Source organism: Ranitomeya variabilis, chromosome 6, assembly GCF_051348905.1.
Source record: "Ranitomeya variabilis isolate aRanVar5 chromosome 6, aRanVar5.hap1, whole genome shotgun sequence".
NCBI classification, from domain to species: Eukaryota; Metazoa; Chordata; class Amphibia; order Anura; family Dendrobatidae; genus Ranitomeya; species Ranitomeya variabilis.
This window is the reverse complement of record NC_135237.1, coordinates 117,662,480-117,679,266: the sequence shown is the minus strand read 5'-3', so window position 1 is coordinate 117,679,266 and position 16,787 is coordinate 117,662,480. Positions and strand designations below refer to the sequence as shown.

The window sequence follows — 16,787 nt, the reverse complement described above, 5'->3', positions numbered from 1 at the left end:
GCAGCATGTTCATTAATTTTGGGGATTTTTTGCGTTTTTGCCGCTATTTAATGCATTGGGAAGTTCTGGAAGAAAAACGCACAAAAACGCGAGAAAAACGCAAAAAAAAGCATGCGGATTTCTTGCAGAAAGTGTCTGGTTTTGTTCACAAAATTTCTGCAAGAAATCCTGACGTATGCACATAGCCTAACTTTTACACTTTATCCCACTATGGGACACTCTTTTTGTACAGGCTGATCACTTATATGGCATGCACATCTACATGCCATATAAGCTGTCAGCGCTGCACTCTGTGCACACTGACCTCAGAGACTTCCTGAAATGCACTGTGCATGACAGGAAGTCTCTCAGCTCTGGTAACCCGGATGTCGTCAAGACGACATCAGGATACCATGGGAGCGATCGAGACCCTGCGTCATGCCACGAGGTCTCCGATCCAAAGGCAGAGGGCTGTCAGCGAACGCTTCGATCATGTTTGATCGCAGTGTTCCGGGGGTTAAAGTGCCGGGAGCGGTCCGTGACTGCTCCTGGCACTTACTGCCGAGTGTCAGCTGTGAGAATCAGCCGACACCTGGCCGCGATCAGCCGCGCTTCCCCGGGAGAGCGGCTGATCGCATGTTACGTACTATTCCGTCCATGGGAATTAAGTCCCAGGTCACATATATGGAGTAGTACATCCAATGCCAGAAAGGGGTTAAATGGAAGAAGTTTGGGACCAACAGAAGTCTTCCTAGACCTGGCCATCCTGTCAAACTGAGCAATCATGGGAGAAGAGCCTTGGTGAGAGAGGTAAAGAAGAGCCCCAAGATCACTGTGGCTGAGCTCCAGAGATGCAGTAGGGAGATGGGAGAATGTTCCACAAAGTCAACTTTCACTGCAGCCCTCCAAGACATATGAAAGCCTGCATAGAGTTTGCTAAAAAACACATGAAGGACACCCAGACTATGAGAAATAAGATTCTCTGGTCTGATCAGACAAAGATAGACCTTTTTGGTGATAACTCTAAGTGGTATGGGTGGAGAAAACCAGGCACTGCTCATCACCTGCCTAGTACAATCCCAACAGTGAAACATGGTGGTGGCAGCATCATGCTATGGGGTGTTTTTCAGCAGCAGGGAAAGGACGACTGGTTGCCATTGAAGGAAACATGAATGTGGCCAAGTACAGAGATATCCTGGATGAAAACCTCTTCCAGAGTGCTCTGGACCTCAGACTTGGCCGAAAGTTCACCTTCCAACAAGACAATGACCCTAAGCACACAGCTAAAATAACTTCGGAACGAAGCTAAAAGTGGCTTTGGAACAACTCTGTGACCATTCTTGACTGGCACAGACAGAGCCCTGACCTAAACGTAATTGAGCATCTCTGGAGAGACCTGAAAATGGCTGTCCACCAACGCTCACCATCCAACCTGACGGAACTGGAGAGGATCTGCAATGAAGAATGGCAGAGAATACCCAAATCCAGGTGTGAAAAACTTGTTGCATCATTCCCAACAAGACTCATGGCTGTACCAGCTCAAAAGGGTGCTTCCACTCAATACTGAGCAAAGGGTCTGAATACTTATGACCATGTGATATTTCGTTTTTCTTTTTTAATAAATTTGCAAACATTTCTACATTTGTTTTTTTCAGTCAAGATGGGGTGCAGAGTGTACATTAATGAGAAAAAAAATACTTTTTTTAATTTACCAAATGTCTGCAATGAAACAAATAGTGAAAAATGTAAAGAGGTCTGAATACTTTCTGTTCCCACTGTACATATATATAGTAGTGATTTGCTCTGGTAGGCAGTGACAGGGCCGCAGTGATGAGTCCAAACTTCAGTGGTTCATTAACACTTTAAACAGTGGGTGGCAGAAAGTAAGGAAAAAAAACACAAATGTACTTCAACTTGGAGAACCACTGGTCTCAGACTCACCCTTACAATGGACTGGCTTAACTAAATGGCTGCCTGATCAGCGGTGTCCGCCAGGTGCTATTCTCAGGGTTGCTATTAGTCTTGTCTCAAACCTTTGCAGCATGTGTAATCTGACAAAACAAATTGAGGCTCACTCCAGCCTAGCTCCTCACACCTTGCACTAGTGATGTGTCGTTCGCAAACGATCCGACACAAAGAGCCGGCTCCCTTCTGTGAACGATGGGAGCTGACACGCCAGTGAGAACCACTGAATTCTCTGAATGGCTCTCACTGGGCATAAAATCCCGGACTTTGGCAGGTGTAACTCCACCCACCTCAGCAAAATTCCACCCACTCATCAATTTAATTGGTTCCTAGCAGAGTGTCTGTGGTAGATGGGCGGGGTTTTGGACGCCTGAACATGTATTCAATAGGGATCCATTTAGGATCCAAAAAGAGTTGGCTCTTTTTGGTGAGCGGAGCCAGGAGAGCTGGATCACCAAAAAGAGCCGGACTGCCCATCACTACCTTGCGTGCAGACCATTTGCCAAACAACATTCTCCATTACATAGCACATAACCACACCCACAGGTGTAGTACACATCACATGGGCTGATCATGTGATCGTGACATCACTGCAGGTCCTCAACCTTAGGGAAAATCCCGGCCAAATTTTATCCTGCTGGGAGAAATATATCTTCCTTCCACCACTACACCCTTTGCTGCACCACATACCTCCCCCTTTGTTCAACCCTAGGGGGGTGGATGCATGACATACAGTAAACTCTGGACAAGGCATGTGCATTGCCCTGTAGTCTGCCTTCCCTATGTTCTACTGAAAATGTAAAATTTTGCTATGACGGAAACCACCTGGTGACTCCTGCATTCCTCTCCTTAGCTTGACTCATCCACGTGAGAGCGGAATGATCTGTCACCAAACGAAACGTTCTCCCCAGCAAATAATAGCGAAGAGACTGAAGCACCCACTTAATGGCAAGGCACTCTGTCTCCACAATGCTGTACCTGGTTTCGGCTGGGGTAAGCTTCTGGCTCAGGAAACTAACGGGATGCTCTTCCCCATTAAACTCTTGAGACAGCATGGCACCAAGACCTATCTCAGAGGTATCGGTCTGCACGATGAACTCTCTTTTGAACTTGAGTGTAACCAGAAGTGGTGTACCACACAGTACCGATTTTAACTTTACCAAGGCCTCCTCTATCTGATCATTCCAGTGGACCATCACAGACTCCCTCCATTTCAAGCAGTCTGTTAAAGGTGCGTACAGGGTTGTAAAGTTGGGAATAAATCACCTGTACCACTAAATCTAAAAAGGCTTTTACCTGCTTTGTTGGGAGGGGACGGGGCCAGTTCTGAATTGCCTCCACTTTGTTTACTTGGGGTTTGAGGACTCCTCTCCCAATTACATAACCCAAGTACCAAGCTCCTCCAACCCTATGGAACACTTCTTTGGGTTGGCGATTAGCCCTGCTTGTCGCAGAGTATATATCACCGCCTGTACCTTTGGTATGTGACTTTACCAGTCTGCACTGTACACAACAATATCATCCAGATAGGCTGAGGTATAACGGCAATGGGGGGCGGAGAACAATATCCATTAACTGCTGGAATGTCGCCGGCGCTCGGTGCAAACCAAAAGGTAATACCTTATACTGGAACATCCCTTCGGGCGTTACAAAGGCCGTTTTTTCCTTAGCCGCCTCTGTTAGGGGCACCTGCCAGTATCCTTTTGTGAGATCAAGGGTTGAAAAATACCGTGCCTGCCCAAACCGCTCTATCAATTCATCCACCCGGGCCTTGGGGTAAGCGTCAAATTTCAGAACTTCATTAAGTTTTCTGAAGTTATTACAGAACCTTAGCGTACCATCAGGTTTAGGTATTATGACTATTGGGCTGGCACACTCATGTTGGGATTCTTCAATGACCCCTAACTGTAGCATAGTTTTCACCTCCTCCGAGATGGCTTGTCGCCAGGCCTCAGGCACCTGATACGGCTTTAGTCGAATTTTGGCCTGTGGCTCCATGACAATGTCATGTTGAATTAGGGAGGTACGTCCAGGGTGCTCAGAGAAAACATCTGTATTTCAGCTAACAAACTCCCGGACCTCCTGAACCTGTTTAGGAGACAAAGTATCTGCTATTTTCACTACGGAGAAGTTTTCTTTCCATGGTATAAGCAAATTAATATGGTAAACCTGCTCTGGCTTCCTCCGTCCTGGTTGATGTATCTTGTTGTTTACCGATTCCACCTTCTCCATAATCTCGTAGGGCCCCTGCCACCTTGCAAGATATTTGCTATCTACTGTAGCACAAGTACCAACACCTGATCCCCAGGACTAAAGATTCTTACCCGAAACTCCCGGTTGTAGAACCGACTTTGAGACTGTTATGCTGCCTCCATATGTTCCAGGACTAATGGTAGGACTGTCTCCATTCTTTCCTGCATTTTTGCAACATGTACTATCACACTCTTGTGGAGGGTTGGTTGCTTCTCCCAAGCCTCTTTGGCTATATCGAGCAATCCCCGGGGATGTCTGCCATACAATATTTCAAAGGGCGAGAACCCCATAGATGCCTCGGGCATAGTGATGGGCGAGCGCTAAAATGCTCGGGTGCTCGTTGCTCGGGTCAAGAAAATTGGAATACTCGGGTACTCGACCCGAGCAAAGAGCCCAATGTAAGTCTATGGGGAAACCCGAGTATTTTTACCGCGATCCCTCCCTGGGGTCCTTTTAAGGTCTAAAAATGTCTGAATATGATGGAAACACTGCTCAAATGACACAGGAACATCATGGAGATTGCCCCTGGAAGCCTTTCTGACTCCAAGGTCACAGCTGTAAGCAATGTTGTCAGAGTTTCACGCCATTTTTACAGGTGCACCAAAAAGCATTCAAAAAAGAAACTAAAATGGATTTTGCTGGGAAATATGTTAAGGTACATCCTTTCTAGGGTAATCACATGTATATATGGCAAAATAATTAACCCCAGACCAAAATGTTCCTCCACCACTTGGACTATGTTCACACGCAGCATTTTTGATACTTTTTTCAAATTTAACATTGCTTTCAACCAATACAAATGCATTCACTGTGAAATGTTATTGTAACATTTAACAACCCTACCTGGCCATGTGGTGTGAGACACATAAGGAGACACATCTTGTTTCATTTATGAAGGAGGGACTCTTAAAGTCATAAAGCCTATTTTATAGGGGTATCAGGCAGCATTAAAAGGAACCTGTCACCCCCAAAATCGAAGATGAGCTAAGCCCACCGGCATCAGGGGCTTATCTACAGCATTCTGGAATGCTGTAGATAAACCCCCGATGTATCCTGAAAGATGAGAAAAAGAGGTTAGATTATACTCACCTGGGTGGGCGGTCCGATCGGATGGGCGTCGCGGTCAGGTCCGGGGCCTATCTTAATAGGATGACGTCCTCTGCTTGTCTTCACGCTGCGGCTCCGGTGCAGGCATACTTTGTCTGCCCTGTTGAGGGCAGAGCAAAGTACTGCAGTGTGCAGGTGCCGGGTTTCTCTGACCTTTCCCGGTGCCTGCGCACTGCAGTACTTTGCTCTGCCCTCAACAGGGCAGACAAAGTACGCCTGCGTCGGAGCTGCAGCGTGAATACAAGAAGCGGACGTCATTGTAAGAATGCAGAAGAATGCTGAAGATAAGCCCCTGATGCTGGTGGGCTTAGTTCATCTTCGATAATGGGGGTGACAGGTTCACTTTAATATTCTTAAAGGTTCATTATTAAACAGTGGGTCTCCTATGCTGTTATTGCCTATGTAGTGAGTGGCTGGGCTGCCAAGAATTATGACGCACACCAATACTCCTTTCACGAGAGGTACAGGAGGGCTTCCTGAAAAAATGTTGCATTGAATGCAAGGCCTACCCTGCTATTCAGTCATATGCACCCCAATAAGGCTTTGAACCCAGGTACTGGATTGCCACAGGAAAACCCACTTCACATTCTTCAGTTGGTCCTGCCATAATGTTTTCTTATGTATTGACAGCAAGGCCTGCCGTGCTACCAAGTCATATGCACCCCAATAAGGCTTTGAACCCAGGTGCTGGATAGCCACAGGAAAACCCACTTCACATTCTTCAGTTGGTCCTGCCATACTGTTTTCTTATGTATTAACTGCAAGGCCTGCCGTGCTACCAAGTCATATGCACCCCAATAAGGCTTTGAACCCAGGTACTGGATGGCCACAGGAAAACACACTTCACATTCATCATAGACACACTTGCCAAAAATTAGACTGGCTGTAGCAGCACGGAACATTTTAACCCTGGTGATCTAGTGGCGGTGAATGATGAGACCCTGAGGACGGCCTCATTGAAAACTAGGCCCAATTTAAAGGATCGGGTCTCCTAGACTTATAATGCCCATACACTAAGTGCATGGGCTGAAAAATATTTCCCCATGGGGGGTACATTTAAAAAAAATATTTTATGGAGATCATAGACACCCTTGCCAAAAATTGGACTGGCTGCCACTGGAGATCTAGTGGCGGTGGATGATGAGACCTTGAGGAAGGCCTCATTAATAACAAGGCCCAATTTAAAGGAGTCTCCTAGACTCATAATGCCGATACACTAAGTGCATGGGCTGACAAATGTTTCCCCCAGGGGAATAAAATTTGGGGGGTTTCAAATTATTAATGGGCATCATAAAAACACCCTTGCACAAAAATGAGTGACTTTTGCATCACAGAATACGTTCACCCTGGTGTTCCAGTGGTTGTGGATTATGAGGATGAGGATAACACCAAACAGACCAAATCATGAAGCATATACCCATGTGTGGTTGTGAAGAGGTGCATAAGAATACACCTCCACAAAAAGATAATGTAATGGCGGTTATGTTTCGCTGTTTTCATTCAGTGGTGTACAGAAGTCTTGCCCAATCCAGCCCTTGTTCATTTTTATAAGAGTCAGCCTGTTAACATTTTCAGTTGACAGACGGATGCGCTTATCTGTTATAATTCCACCAGCTGCAGTAAAAACCCTCTCTGACAGAACGCTAGTAGTAGGGCAGGCCAGGACCTCCAAGGCGTAGAGCCAGTTCATGCCACGTGTTTAGCTTGGATACCCAATAATTAAAAAGCATAGAGGAATCACGGAGGACTTTTGTATGATCAGCAAGGTACTCCCTGAGCATCTTCCCAAACATTGCACTTCTTGTGACAGCACCTCTTGCCTTTGTGCCGGCACGATGGGAGGGTCTGAGAAAACTGTCCCAGAACTTTACCATTGTTCCCCTGCCTGTGCTGGACTGTACTTCTGTGTCTCTCGCTTGGACTCCTTGGTTGTACAACAAACTCTGACATATGCTGCCAGTGTTCTCAAATGGGAATTTTTTTTTGTAATTCCGCTCCAAGGGTCTTCTGGCACTGCAACATTTTAGTACACCTGTCTGCCTCTGGAAGATGAGATTGAAAGTTTTCTTTGTAGCGTGGGTCTAGAAGTGTCACCAGCCAGTAATGATTGTCACCAAAAATTTTAATAATGCGAGGGTCACGCGAAACACAGCGCAACATAAAGTCAGCCATGCGTGCCAGACTGCTAACAGGCAAGACTTCTGTGTCCTCACCAACAGGACGACTGACCATGATGTCCTCCTCCTCCTCATCCTCCTCCACCCTGTCCTCGGGCCATCCATGCTGAACAGACAGTATGACAGCTGTGCTTGTAGTACTGTCTATAGCACATGAAAGTAGCTCCTGTTCTTCCTCCTCCTCCTCTTCCTCATTGTCTACCAATCCACATTGGGACGATATGAGGCTGGGCTGAGTGTAATTACCCTGTATGTTTCCTTGATCCATGTCCTCGTGCTCCGCCTGCAATACATCCTCTTTAATTGTGAGCAGAGAGGTTTTAAGAATGCAGAGAAGCGGGATGGTGATGCTAATTATGGCGTCATCGCCGCTCACCATCTTGGTGCAGTCCTCAAAGTTTTTGAAGATGGTACATATGTGTGACATCCATGTCCACTCCTGAGGTCTTATGTGTGGAGTCTGAACTCAATAACGATGGCCTTGTTGATGCTGGTAGTCAACAACTGCCCTCTTCTGCTCACAAATCCTTTCCAACATATGCAGTGTAGAGTTCCAACGCGTGGGGACATCGCACACCAGTCGGTGAGCTGGAAGCTGCAAACACTGCTGAAGCATGGAAAGGGTGGCTAAAGCTGTAGCTGACTTTCTAAAATGGGCAGACAGGTGGCGTACTTTCACTATCAGATCCGGCAGCTCCGGGTAACTTTTGAGAAAACGTTGAATGATGAGGTTAAGCACCTGGGTCAGGCAAGGTACATGTGTGAGCTCACCTTGCCTCAGAACCGCCACCAGGTTCCAACCATTGTCACACACGACCATTGTCACACACGACCATGCCTGGCTGTAGGTTCAGCAGTGTCATCCAAAAATCTGACTGCTCTTTCAGCACTGTCCACAACTCTTCAGCATTGTGCGGTTTGTCACCTAAGCAGATTAGCTTCATCACAGCATGTTGCCAGTTGGCTGAGGCAGTGCTGCAGTGCTTCAAGCTTCTGACTGATGTGCTATTTTCAGAGATGGAGGCTGAAGAGGAGGAGGAGGTGCAGGAGCTGTAGACTGTGGAAGCAGCCCTGATTGACGTAGGACCTGCAATGCTCGGCATGGGGAGGATGTGTTCCATCCCAAGGTCCGACTGGGTCCCAGCTTCCACTATATTAACACAGTGTGCCGTCAGTGAGATGTACCGTCCCTGCCCAAAATCACTTGTCCATGTGTTCGTGGTTAGGTGGACTTTCCCAGTAACAGCATTGTTGAGGGCATGGGTAATGTTGTGGGACACATGCTGTTGTAATGCCGGTACGGCACACTGGGAGAAATAGTGGCGACTGGGGACCGAGTACCTTGGGACAGCCGCCGCCATCAGTTTGCGGAAAGCTTCCGTCCCAACAAGCGTAAAAGGCAACATTTCGAGTGCAAGCAGACGAGAAATGTTAAAATTTAGTACTGTGGCCTGTGAGGCTTTGGCTGGGTATTTCCACTTGCGTTCCAATGACTGGGGTATAGAAGGCTGAGCTGGGACAAGGACGTGGATGGGCTTGATGATGGTGCTGGTTGACTGTGGGCAACAACAGATGCAGGGCACGAGGCATCTTCACATGCACCGTGGACTGGGGATTGGCTTCAAACACAAAACAATGGAAGAGGCAGTGGTGTCAGCTGCAGACAGTGTTTCTGGAGCCTGGGGTTCGGCCCAAAAAGTTGGATGCTTTGTTGCCATGTGCCTGATCATGCTGCTGGTGGTCAGGCTGGTAGTTTTGCTACCCCTGCTGATGCAGGCATGGCAGGTGATGCAAATGGCCTGTTTGGGGTTATTGGCAGAATCTTTAAAAAATAACCAGACTCGGGAAGATCTAACAGTTGGAATGGCAACTTCCGTCCTGTTGGTGTTACGGGGAATGGATGCACGCCTTCTGTCTGCAGCCACCACACTGCTTCTTCCTGCCTGTTGGGGTGCTATGCCTCCTTCCCCATGTGTGCTGCTGTCCTTGCTCTGCATGTCCTCCTGCCTGGTTGGGTCAGTTACTATGTCATCCACCACCTCGTCTTCCACATCTGCACCATGCTCCTCCTCCTGACTTTCTGGCAATTGTATCTCATCATCATCCACCTCTTGTGACACTTTCCCACCATCGTCTTCGTGTGACTGTGGCTGTACAAATCTTTGGGCATCGCTTCATGCGATCTCATCTGGCCCCACTCCAAGTTGACCGGCCAAGAGTCTGGAATCTTTAAAGGGAAAACTGAACAGCTCTTCGTAGTGTCCAAGTGTGGGATCAGTTGTCTCAGGGCACTCAGCATGGTGGGAGGATGGAGGATCAGGGTGAGTAATATGGGGTCCACACTCATGGCTACTCAGACTTGACTGTGTGGAAGACGTGGTGGCTAAGTGACTGAAAGCATTATCCGCTATCCAACCAACATCCGTTTCACACTGCTCTGGCTTCAATAGTGGTGTGCTGCGGTCCCCTAGAAACTGGGACAGGAAGGTCGAGCGAGAAGATGTGGGTCTTTGTTGTGGCCCACTTTCAGCTTGGCAACAGCCTCGTCCTCTGCATGCACCATCAGCATCATGTCCACTTCCCTGTCCCTTGCCCCTTGTCTTGCCCATTTTAAATGGACTACTGAAATATTTGAAAAGTTCAATACAAATGGATTAATTTTGAGAAAACTTATATGTGATCAGTATGCCTGAAAAACAAGTATTTGGAGAACACAGATAGATTGGGCGTCTGACTGAGATAACAGACTGTTTCAATATGTGGCCTGGATTTTGCTAAATTTTTTTAACCAACAAATGCTGTATAGAGCAAGGATAGCAGACCAAAAAGTGGAATGTATGCCTTCAAAGCAAGGATTTGGACACCACAGATACACCGGGCGTCTAACGGAAATAACAGACTGTTTCAATATGTGGCGTTTTTTTTTAATTTAATTTAATTTTTTAATCACAAAATACTGTATAGAACAAGAGTAGCAGACAAAAAAGTGGAATGTATGCGTGAAAAGCAAGAATTTGGAGATCACAGATTCACCGGGCGTCTGATGGAGATAACACACTGTTTAAATATGTGACCTTTTTTTAAAAAAAAAATAAAAATTTAAACCACAAAATAATGAGTAGATCAAGGCTAGCAGACAAAACAATGCAATGTATGCCTGCAAAGTGAGGATTTTGACACCACAGATACACCAGGCGTCTGACGGTGATAACAGACTGTTTAAATATGTGGCTTTTTTTTTTCAATTTTTTAAACCACTAAATACTGAGTAGACCAAGGCTAGCAGACACTATAATACAATGTATGCCTGCAAAGCGAAGATTTTGACACCACAGATACATCGGGCGTCTGACGGATATAACAGACTGTTTAAATATGCGGTCTTTTTAAAAAAAAATTAATACATTTTTAAACCACTAAATACTGAATAGACCAAGGCTAGCAGTCAAAAAAATACAATGTATGCTTGCAAAGCGAGGATTTTTACACCAAAGATACAGCAGGCGTCTGACGGAGATAATAGACTGTTTTAATATGTGGCATTTATTAAAGAAAAAAGAAGTAAAACAAAAAAATGACTAGACCAAGGCTAGCAGGCAAAACAATACAAAGTATGCCTGCAAAGTGAGGATTTTGACACGACAGATACACAAGGCATCTGACTTAGCTAACAGACTGTTTCAATATGTGGCCTTTAGAAAAAAAAAAGTTTTTAAACCACAAAATACTGAGTAGACCAAGGCTAGCAGACCAAAAAAATGCAATGTATGCCTGAAAAGCAAGAATTTGGAGACCACAGATAGACCAGGCGTCAGATGGAGAGAATAGACTGATCAAAATGTGGCCTTGATTTTGTGGGGCCCACCAAAATTGTGTCAATAAATAGGCTATGACACACAAAAAAAATAGAGTTCTAAAATTGTAAAATATTTAGCGCAATGATATGCGATGCGTGTGGCGTACAAATCACAGTGATAAATATAAGAACTGTAGCTAAATATATTTGTGGCAGCAAAATGGTGTCCAAAAATGTTGTAAGTCACTCCAAAAAATAATATAGTTCCAAAAAAAAATCCCAGATTTTTCTGCGCACTCACGTCTGATGCCTGGGACAAAAAAAATTTAAATTGGTAAATTTTCACGCTCTTGTATTGTAATCACCTGGCTGTAGTCTGCAGCGTGACCAAGCAAGTAAATGTAGGAAAAAGGGGGCTATTGCTTTCTAATAAAATTAGCAGGTATAAGCTGCAAAAAAAAAAAAAAATTGCCACAGATTCCTGCTGCTACGTATATATAAAATACACAACAGCAGACAGTAATGGAGTCTTTTATGTATGCAGTGAGATCTATGTACTCACATACAGTGCCTGCAGGCACTGATCTATATACCCCCGAATTAGCCCTAAAAAGGACTGTTGGTTTATCAGGATTTGTGGATTGAACACTAGTACACCCACACTAACTAATAAAAGAACGAATCTGACCCTATCTCAGCAGCAGCTCTCCCTACACTAGAATGCGCTGAGCAGGGCGGCGCCAGATCTTTTATAGACCTGATGGCGCTGTGCGGCCAGCCAATCACTGTAATACCACAACAAAGATGGCTGCAGTATTACAGTGCATGGCAGACAATCCCTGCATGCTGATTGGGGCTCTCAAAAGTGCCAAAATTAAAAGGAGGAGACCCGAGCTCCCGCCGAATAATCCCGGAAATAGTCTGTGCTCGCTGAGTACACCGAGCATAGTGATACTCGGGCAAGTACCGAGTAGTGGTGAGCACGTTCACTCATCACTACTTTTTAACTTTCTGACATTTGCTGCATTTTTTTAAGAAACTGAATAATACTTTCAGATAACTTTATGACAAGATAGTATTTACAGATTATTTCTGTTTATTGTAGATTTTTACTTTTTTTTGTAGGAAATATTCTGATGTCAAAAGACTTTGGTCTCTCTTAAATGTACAAGCGAGCAAACAACAGGTAAATGCTTTCCAGTTTAATATATATCAGTTACCATAATCTTTTTCTATAGTCCGTTTGTGATATTAACTCAAAGAGAACCTGCCAGCTCTCCTGAAATTGCTGTTTTATTAAATGTATCCTTCCTGTGGAATAATAATTATTAAGTTCCTAGCACTCTACATTCCTCTGTAAATTCTCATGGAAATATACAAATACATTTTGACAAATTGGTATTATTTTTGCTTTTTGCAGTGGTGCGAGCCCCAACAGACACTGACTCTTTCTTTCAGACAGTAGGGACACACTATTGATAAGGACAATGGTAGCGCCCAATTGCCAACATCAACATTGCACCAAGACTTGTCATCATGGGAGGTGGCGCCACCTCCCCGCAACTTCGATTGCTGTGGTTGATTTCAGTGTTTCAAGCACTAAAATTGCCTGAAGCACTAAGGTCCAGCCTATTATCAGTACTGTAACAGCACCAATCATAGCCTGGTGTTGGGTAACACCAGCCTCACCAGCTCCAGCACTGATTGGTGCAATCAGACAATGACGCCGATCACACCAATCAGTGTGCAGAGTCGTGGTCTGAACTTGCAGTGACCACCCTGCACTTCCTCATTTTGGTTTGGAGATGTTGCATAGCTGTCACTGTGTTGTTCTGTCACACTGTGCTGGGCCTTGTGGTGACACAGACTTTTTCAACCCTGTGCCATCACTTTTGCTGGTGCTGCTGATTTTCCTGTAAGAAGAAAGAAGACATTCCTGTTCCTTTCCTGACCAGTTCCTGTTCCCTGATTTTTCCTGCTCCACCTCAATCCCCCATTTCCTTCCTTTTCCCCCTCACACTAACCACTTCGCCACTCCCCTTTTTTGTTGGTGAGCGCTGATCAGTACTTGAAGAATCACATTTCTGTTTTGTCTCAGCTGTTATCGACCTGGCTTGCCTTCTCGTTTATCCTGTTCTCTCCGCTCCTGACCTTGGCTACGAATTCTGAACCTGTGTTGCTTGCCCTGACCGTCTGACCTTGCTTTTGTCTCGCCCACCTGTACCTGAGTCAACTGCTGCAGCCCCGGCGACTGCACTGTAGTGGTACCTGGTGTCTACCGGTGGATCAGTCTATCCTCACCATCAAAGGTTCTAGTGAATTCCCAGTAGACACTTAGTCACTCCCCTCCTGGGTAACCCTGGCCCATGGCATAGTAGGTCCAGAGTGCCCCATTGTGATTAGTGCTAGCAGTGCTCCCCTCCATTAATAATAGTGTCAATAGGGTACCACCCATAGTTAACAGTGCCAGCGTAGTGCTCCTTATGCTAAATAGGTCTATTTAGAGTATTCCCACTAAAAAAGATAATCACAAGAAATTATGCTTTGCATGGACGACCCTACAGTTTTGCTAGCTTAATTTTTTTTAAGACCCCCTTTTATTAACAATAATATGATAATACTGCACTGTGAGCAAAAAAGTTGTATACAAGTAGCATACAAGCATATTACAAAATAAAAATCGATAAAAAAAACTAATGGCAGGAAAATATTATCCAGAAGGTTGTTCATAGCTATCATAATATATTTGGATGCTTATTTTTTTATTTGTTCCTGTATTGTTTTGTCTTTTTTTACTCTGAATACCAGGCATTAGTGTATAGTGAATATCATACACACACACACACACACACACACATACACACACTACATACACACACATACACCACATACACACACACACACCAGATACACACACACACGCACACACATACACACACCACATACACACACACCACACACACACGCACACACACACACACACACACACACACACGTTAAGACTGTGTGAATGCTTAATTCTTGCTATTGCTTTGCTTAGTTTTTGTGAAAACCCAAATTTACAGGTCAAGTAGGTTTCTACAAGTAAATTATACTACAGGGACACATTAGCAAGTAAACACAACAGGCTGGCTTTATTCACCTAAGAATTCGTTTGCACATTGTTTACCTGCTAAAAATGTTCTTGGCGTCTTGGCACAATAAACAGTCTACTAAATGCTGAGAGTTAATCTGTTGTTGTTAACATATTTATATATTTCCGTGCTGATAATAATTACCCATTTATTAAAAACTGAAAAATTTACATTTATTATTATTTATTTATATAGCACCATTAATTCCATAGTGCTGTACAAGAGAAAAGGGGTTACGTACAGGGTTATAGGTATTGTTTACAGTAAACAAATTTACAGTGACAGACTGGTACAGAGGGGAGAGGACCCTGTCCTTGCGGACTTACATTCTACGGGATAATGGGGAAGAGACAGAAGGTCAGGGGTGTGGCAGATCTGGAGGTGGTGAGGAGGCAGCTGTGGCGGTGGTGAGGCAACAGCTCTGGTGGTGGTGAGGCGGTAGCTCTGGTGCTGGTGAGGCAGCAGCTCTGGCGGTGGTGGTGCGGCAGCTCTGGCGGTGGTGGTGCAGCAGCTCTGGTGGTGGTGAGGCGGCAGCACTGGCGGTGGTGAGGCGTCAGAATGGTTATTGTAGGCTTTCCTGAAGAGATGGGTTTTCAGGTTCCGTCTGAAGGATCCGAGGGTGGTGGATAATCGGACGTGTTGAGGCGTGGAATTCCACAGGATGGGGGATATTCGGGAGAAATCTTGGAGGCGGTTGTTTGAGGAACTAATAAGTGTGGATGAGAGTAGGAAGTCTTGGGAGGATCGAAGATTACGTGAGGGAAGATAGTGGGAGATTAGTTCAGAGATATAGGGAGGGGACTGGTTGTGGATGGCTTTGTAGATCAGTGTTAGTAGTTTTAACTGGATTCGTTGGGGAATTGGGAGCCAGTGGAGGGATTTGCAGAGGGGAGTAGCGAGGAGAGAGGTGGATTAGCCGGGCAGCAGAGTTGAGGACAGACTAGAGTGGTGCAAGAGAGTTAGCGGGGAAGCCACAGAGGAGGGTGTTGCAGTAATCGAGGCAGGAGATGATGAGGGCATGCACAAGAGTTTTAGTAGATTGTGGGCCGAGGAAGGGACGATTCAGTAGGGATATTAAAGTCACCCATTATGATGGTGGGGATGTCAGCAGAGAGAAAGTGAAGAAGCCAGGTGGAGAATTGGTCAATGAAGGCAGTGGCTGAGCCCGGTGGTCGGTATATGACAGCCATTTGGAGATTAGAGGGAGAGTAGATACGGACAGAGTGAACCTTGAAAGAAGGGATTATAAGGGAGGGTTGGGGTTGGATAAGGTTGAAGTACATTTAGAATATGCTGTTAATACAATTTTGTCTTCCTCTTTTCTTAAAGTTTCAAAGTAAGCCTTCCTTGTTTCCATGTTTCATATAAATAATTTTTTCCACAATGTTTAACTTTATTTTTTTTTTAAAGATTTATAGAAAATACATTAAAGTATGTGACTGCATCTGAACAGTTCTTTGTAATTTGTATCAACTTATTTGGCTGTGCAATACAGTTGTTTTAATGCTGCCAGAATTGTAGCCAGGATTACTATATAAAATACTAAAGCTCCTATGAGACCTAGCACTGTTCATACCTGAATTACTCTCTCTTATGATATTTACAGTAGTGCTGTATTCCCTTGGTTCACAGACAGCACAGAAGTGTACTTGATGTTGGTCTACAGCTAGTGTTGTTAGAGCTTGTGTGATGCCTCAGGGGCAGTGGCACAAAGTAATGCAAAGTTGCAGGAAGAAGCTCTTAACAATACCACAAAGGCAAACCTTGGGTATTCATTATATAAAATCCCCCTGACTTTGCCTATTAGGCTGGGGACCCACTAGTGTATCACACCCGATGTTGCGAGCGTGAACTGAGTGTCAGTGCTCTGTGCTCCTATCCTCCATCTCCTCTGCTGCCAGCGTCGGTGGGAATCGCACTGCACTCGGGTACTATCCAAGTGCAGTGTGATGTTTCATGAACACCCATCCTATCCAAATTTGGCTTTCTGCTATTTTTCTTTCCTATCGGATCGCGATCTGATCGGAACAGTAAAACAAAACGCCACTAAGAACACAAGTATAGGATTAAATTGGTACAAATGCAATCCGATTTGTAATCTGAATGCATTCATCCGATTAATCTCAAGTGTGTGCGAGTCTTTACTAAGGAAAACACAAAAGGTGCTGACGGAGGATTGCCAGGTCATGGTCCCCAAGTTCCTATTTATTTAGTCCCTAATTATATTGCCAGGTTGTAGTTCACCGGTAATAAACATGCCCATGGTCAAGCAGGTTCAGGTTAGTAAAAGTCAGACAGAGACATGTCCAACCATGAATGGAAGCCAAGACATGGTCAAGTTCAGGCCATTAAAGGAGACCTGTTACAAGATCAGAA

The 16,787-nt window shown here is 45.0% G+C and overlaps 1 protein-coding gene across 5 annotated transcripts in view; it reads left to right on the top strand.

The window, feature by feature from the left end:
• NEK10 (NIMA related kinase 10) overlaps window positions 1–16,787 on the top strand; it is a 407,343-nt gene that overhangs the window by 75,704 nt on the left and 314,852 nt on the right. For all 5 annotated transcript variants that reach the window (XM_077268950.1, XM_077268949.1, XM_077268946.1 and 2 more), the window contains exon 3: window positions 12,403–12,463. In XM_077268950.1, coding sequence (XP_077125065.1) covers window positions 12,403–12,463 — 61 coding nt within the window. The remainder of the gene's footprint in view (window positions 1–12,402; window positions 12,464–16,787) is intronic.